This window comes from Miscanthus floridulus, chromosome 7 (assembly GCF_019320115.1).
Source record: "Miscanthus floridulus cultivar M001 chromosome 7, ASM1932011v1, whole genome shotgun sequence".
In the NCBI taxonomy this organism is placed as follows: domain Eukaryota; kingdom Viridiplantae; phylum Streptophyta; class Magnoliopsida; order Poales; family Poaceae; genus Miscanthus; species Miscanthus floridulus.
The window spans coordinates 73,112,691-73,118,690 of NC_089586.1; the positions used below are offsets into that span (position 1 = coordinate 73,112,691).

The 6,000-nt window shown below is 43.9% G+C and overlaps 1 protein-coding gene across 1 annotated transcript; it reads right to left on the reverse strand.

The window, feature by feature from the left end:
• Positions 1 to 1,169: 1,169 nt before the first annotated feature.
• Positions 1,170 to 2,108, reverse strand: LOC136463431 (protein BIC1-like). The gene has a single exon (XM_066462434.1). The coding sequence runs from the start codon at positions 1,924 to 1,926 to the stop codon at positions 1,429 to 1,431; it is 498 nt and encodes a 165-aa protein (XP_066318531.1). The 5' UTR covers positions 1,927 to 2,108; the 3' UTR covers positions 1,170 to 1,428.
• Between the last annotated feature and the right edge of the window lie 3,892 nt (positions 2,109 to 6,000).

Consider the following 6,000-nt stretch of genomic DNA (forward strand, 5'->3'; position numbering starts at 1 on the left):
CCACAGTACGTAGTTGGTAATTACTTTGTGTCGCTTATCATATTTGTTCCGGCTAGCTATACGCTCCTATATCAGCAATTTGCAAAAAAAAAACAAAATATCGACTTCACCTCGTCATCCTTTTCTCCAATATAGTCATAGTCAGATGCATATGTACTGACGATGGTGTGTGATCTACACTACATTTCAAGTGGCTACTGTACATATACATGCGATGCGTACGGTGCTAATATTTGGTATGTACCGTCAGCGCAACAGTACTTATTTTTAATGACTGATGAGGACTAGCTAGCTATATATATATAATAGTCATAGTCCACAGCATGTTGAGTAAATTTGAGGAGGGGAGAATCTGTTCCGCAAACGGAAAGACAATCAAACGAAAGAAGGGCAGGAGGCCACGTCGGTAAGACGTTGATGCAGAATCTGGTGACTGGTGAGGATCGGCCGGATTCATCATGGAGATCTAAAGCTGCGCTCCCGTAGGTTAGGGGTGTTTGGTTCTGTAGTCACTCCTAAAATTTATGTCACATCAAATGTTTAGATACTAATAAAGAGCATTAAATATAGATTAATTACAAAACCAATTACATAGATAGAGGCTAATTTGCGAGACGGTTTTTTTAAGCCTAATTAATCTGTCATTAGCACATGTTAACTGTAGCAACACGTCGTCAAATCATGGACTAATTAGGATTAAAAGATTCATCTAGCAAATTAGTCACAAGTTGTGTAATTAGTTTCATAATTAGTCTATATTTAATACTCCATATATGTGTCTAAACATTCGATGTGACAGGAATTTTAGGAAGACACATAGAAACCAAACACCCCCTTAGTTCAAGCCCCAGCTCGCTGGCTACAGATATTGTTTGTCTATCTGTCACATTTCTCGGTAGCAAAATGTTTCCAATCTTTGTAATTATCAAGCAGCAGGCATGCATGAATTCATGATTAGGAAACCCCATGAGTGCATGCAATAGCACTCCGTGTTCAGGTTTAAGAGCTCAAAAAATTCAAGATTGTGTTCTAGTAGATGGATTTTGGTGATATAGGTGCTTTGATGGAACGAAGAAGCCAAAAAATGAATTCGGAAGATCGAAACTACGATGACACAGCAACAACTCTAGCTCATCAGCTGCAAATAAACAAGCAGATTGGGATCGACATGCTTAAAATGGTGATCAGCTACATTAATTACAACCACCAGTACTAAAGAAGCATGGTGAGTATTACTTCGTGGTGCGGATCACCACCACCATCGATCAAATTCATAGTCCGATCGAGCACGCAGTAAAGATTCAAATAGCTAGAGTTTGAAATCATGCATGTATGTACGCCGGTAATCATGGGATCGGAGTAGCAAATAAAAACAAAAGTACTCTCAACTGCGGCGATTTATAGTATGTAGCCGACGACGAAGTACGATCACGAGCAGCCGTTGTGCACTCGGAGCGGGCGCCCCGTGGAGCCGTGCGAGACCGCCGGCCCCGGGCGGCGCGCGTTGGCGCACTCGGCGACGAGCGCGTCGCGGGCGGTCAGCAGGCCCGTGGTGGCGGCGAGCGGGCGGTCGAAGACGGTGCAGTCGACCCAGTCCTTGAGCAGCCGCTCCTGGCCCCACATCTCCGGGATCCGCACCCGCCCCGCCATTTCGGTGCGGTGCCGCTTCAGCCGCTCCCGCGCGCTCTCCTCCGCCCCCGCCGCCGGCCGCCGCGCCACCAGCTCCCCGCCGCCGCCGCCGCTCCCCGCCGCTGGCGCCGCCGCCTGGTGGTCGGGCTCGGAAGACGACGTCCCTGCCGCCGGCGCCCGATCGTCGTCCGAAGCGGCGGCGTCGCAGCACGCAGCCGGCGGCGGCTGCAGCTCGTCCTCCGCGGGCAGCCGCTGCGTGCATGGCGCCTCCGAGTCGTTGGGCGGCGGCATGGCCATGCAATCGGGCCCTCCGATACAGACGCTGTGGTGCAACTGGCGGGCAGGCTAGGCGAGAAGAGAGGAAAAGATCAGCTGGGGGGATCAGTAGTGGGTGGGAGACTTGGCGAGGGATCGGAGGTAGACGGGCGGGATGCGCTGTCTGCTAGACATTAAAGAAGCTGGGCGAGCGGGCAGGGAAAGCTCGCGCGGGGGGTCGCGATGTTATGGTGCGCGGGAGGAGAGCGTGTCCTCGCGGGGCGGTGTGTGGCTGCGCTTGCCTCGGCTACGTGGTGCGCGCGCGGTGGGGCGGGCGGGAGGGGGCTCAGGAGTGAATATGCATGGCTGCGCGTCGCGCTGCTTTCATTGGCCGGGGCGCGTCGTGCGTGTCAACGTGTGGGATTCACTTGTGATGCTGGATCGCCGCAGCGAGCTGAGGGGCCTCAGGGCCTGGCTGGCCGCAGAAGGGCCAGTGGGTTGATGCGAGAGTGGGGCGGATTTTTTTTTTTTGAGGGGCCACTTGCCTACACCGGGCGCTCTCAGCCGCCTGCTCCTTGCTGTTCAGATTGGTCCGATTCGTTTCACTAAAATTTAGCTTATGTTGATATTTATATTAATTTATTATAAGAGAAAAATACTATTCATTCGTCGAAAAGTATCGCTCAAGCAATGTTGCAGAGCATGTTCTCAGTACTACTGCTAACAAACCATCAGGCGGCGCCGCGTCGGTATAGTACGGCAGCATTGGTCCTCTTTGACAAGTCCGCCATCAAAGGATGCTACGTGCATCGAAACTACTAGAACATTTCGCGGAGTACATACGTTGTCGTGCTTTATGTTTTCTTTTAAAAGAAAAAAAAGTCATGAGCTAACCTCTAGCCACGGCAAAAGTTTGAGATTCTTAACATCCAACTCTACAATTAATTAGACACTCTACAACACATGTGCACTAAATCCGGACAAAATGCTCCTTGCCCCGGCCCTGATCGATCCATCCAAGTTTTTCATTAGCTTAATTGGATTCGTACTATTATAAATTTCATGGTTTTGAAATCTACCTCTACATTTTGTAAAATTAGAACCATAACATCACAACTAGTTTGTATTTCTAACCATGCTATCTACAAACACACGTATTGCATGTACTAATTAGCACACATAAAAAAAGCATTCCCTTTTCTCCATCGATGCCTCTTTTACCCCTCCAACTCATCTTCAACCTTAATGCCCTGTCTGTTGTCAAAAAAAAAAAAAAAACTTGAATGCCCCGTCCTTCCCCTAGCTAATGAATGTTATTGATACTGTATAAAGTCTTGAGCTAGCCTCCAACCATGGCAAAAGTTTGGTTCATAATATCCAACTATACAATTAGACACCCCACAACATCCATGCACTAAATTCAGACAAACTACTCCCTGCCCTGATCCATCCAAGTTTTTTATTGGGTTAATTGGATTCATACCATTAAGAATTTCATGGTTTAAAAATCTACCACTTCATTTTATAAAATTGGAATGATACCATCACAACTAGTTTGTATTTCTAACCATGCTACTAACACACAAATTTGCAAGTAGTTAGCACGTATCAAACAAGCATTCCCTTTTCTCTATCACAACCTCTTTTACCCCTCCATCTCATCTTCAATCTTGAATGGCGCCACCTTCCCCCTAAACAAACATCTCCATGCACACCTTGCCTTGGCTTTTCTCAGTCCTTTGTTTCATCTACAACTACCACTAGTGCACTATGCCCCTAACCCACCCACCCATATCCCAATTAATCCTCCACATGTTTGACTATGTGGACGGCGATCAAACATTGAATGAAAAAATAGATGAGGGTCTTCACAAGGGTAGTGATCTCCGATAGCTAGTCAGTGATAAGGACTTCATGGTAGCTAATGGATATTATTATATAGGGTATACCAAATGACAAAAGAAGAACATTATATGTAAGTATTACTAGGAAGGCTATCATGGGCTTAGAGGGCATCACAACAGTAACAAACCAATCAGAAGGATTTTTCTTGAGGTTTGGTTTGCCATCTCCAAGTTGTAGCTTGTAGAGGAGATGGCAAGGAAGAGAGACAAGCTTCAAGAAAGAAGATGACCTAAGAAGTTGATAGTTGGGCCCTATGATATAATTATGTTTATATATAAGTTTCGCTATGTACAAAATTAGGATCATATCCCCCCAATATAAAAACACCATGGTGGATTTGGTTAAGGGGACTTTGTCCACTACAAAAAATACCCTATACATGACGGTTTACTTTGGTCACAGACAAGCGAAAATGCGTCATAGTTAACTCACCGTGACTATCGAAAAAACGTCATATATCCCGCGTTATACATTTGTTGGCCCAAATTGAGCCGTCACAGATTGGAATTTGTGTTCGTCATAGAATAGTTGTCTGCATCTTATAACCAGCCCAAATCCAAACCATAGTGACGAAAAAGAACATCACAAACTAGTGCTAAATCATCACTGCATTAACATACATCATAGCTCATAAGATGCACCAATCACATAAACAAACATTGATCATTCATGTATTAGAAAGCCCACCGTTGTCACATTTTATCAAATACAAATTGGTATGACTCACAGCCATATAGTTTGAACAATTAAGTTTGAACTTAAAGATTCAATCTCTAGGGAGTCTAAAATAACTAAACATTAGTATCCACGAGCACTTTAATTGGTTTGCTACCCATAAGATGTGCTACCTGAAAATCAAAATGAATATAAGATAAGTCAGCTCTCAGCTATGATTCTAGAAAGAAATGCATCTATTTATTGGGAAGTTTTGAGACTAGTTAACTACTATAGTTCAATGCATATATTTTTGAGAGCCCAACAAGTAGAGCATGAGAATCTAAATATCAATTCACAACCAAGCTCATAACAACTAAGTAGCGGTTAGCATTTGGTGTCAAATGAAACTAAGTTCATATTCATCACAGCAAGAGTAGATTAGATGGTATTAGGACTCATTAATTTAGTTTCATACCTACTCTCAAATTCTCATTAAACTTCACATAGTGAAGCACAAGCAGTAATAATTCAGCAAAGCTCACATGACATACTTGCTTAAGGCGGTTGTAGTAGTTGCACTACTTGTAGCAAAGGGACACCACATGTTATCTGCAAAAATGCATAGTCATGTCCAAGTTTAGTAGCCGCTCATGGAGAAAAGAAAATTTCTCGTTGCTCCTCTAAAAAGCTAAACTTATTAACCATAGATGTAGGAATTACTAAAGGCCATAAATGAAATGTAAAAATCTGCATCACAAAGGCTGACTGATTAAACATAAGATTTGTTATGACTTACATCTTTGAGGATAGAGTTGTCATGCAGGTCTGAACCAAGGGCTCAATGTTGTCTGCACTCTGCACTGAACTAAAACTTTTGGGATATTGTTTACACCAAAATTTGGTAAGCTTATCCTGGAGAGGAAGAGATCGGTCAATGATGTCAAAAGCAAAAAGTCTCCTAATTAAGGGATATTTACGAGCTAGACATGAAATATTATTTAATATATTTAAGAGAGACATAACGTCCAGGTGCATATCAGGATGAAAGAAACAAGGACATATATCAAACAAGGAAGCTTCATCAGTAAGGACTCTACATAAGGAAAGTTAGAGTCCATGTATCTATATTTCTTTTTGTTATCTAGTCATGTTCGTTTAGGACTCTTATCAGCCTTGAGTATAAATATAAACCCCCGGCTATTGTAACAAGACACACAATCAATCCAATACAAGTTATTCACATTTTTTGGCTCCGGCCACCCCTTAGGAGTAGGAGTAGAGTAGATCTCGGCGAGTTCTTCAGCCAGTACGGCTGCATCGATCCGGTCGACCTCCACTGCTTGTCGGTAAGTATCATCATGGCTTATACCTCTGTTCGTATGGCTGCATCGATCAGGTCGACCTCCACTGTAACTCTGATATATGTTAGTTATCGATTCTTATCTAGTTCAAGTAAGGCTGTATCGATCCGGTCGACCTCCACTGCTCAAACTAGATTAAGGTCAAGTTATCGGCTCTATCTAAGGGTGGCGTTCCTTCGGATAGATTAATTAA

Bases quoted from the DNA above. Each gene is read 5' to 3' on its own strand.
- LOC136463431 (XM_066462434.1), bottom strand. From the start codon at position 1,926: ATGGCCATGCCGCCGCCCAACGACTCGGAGGCGCCATGCACGCAGCGG.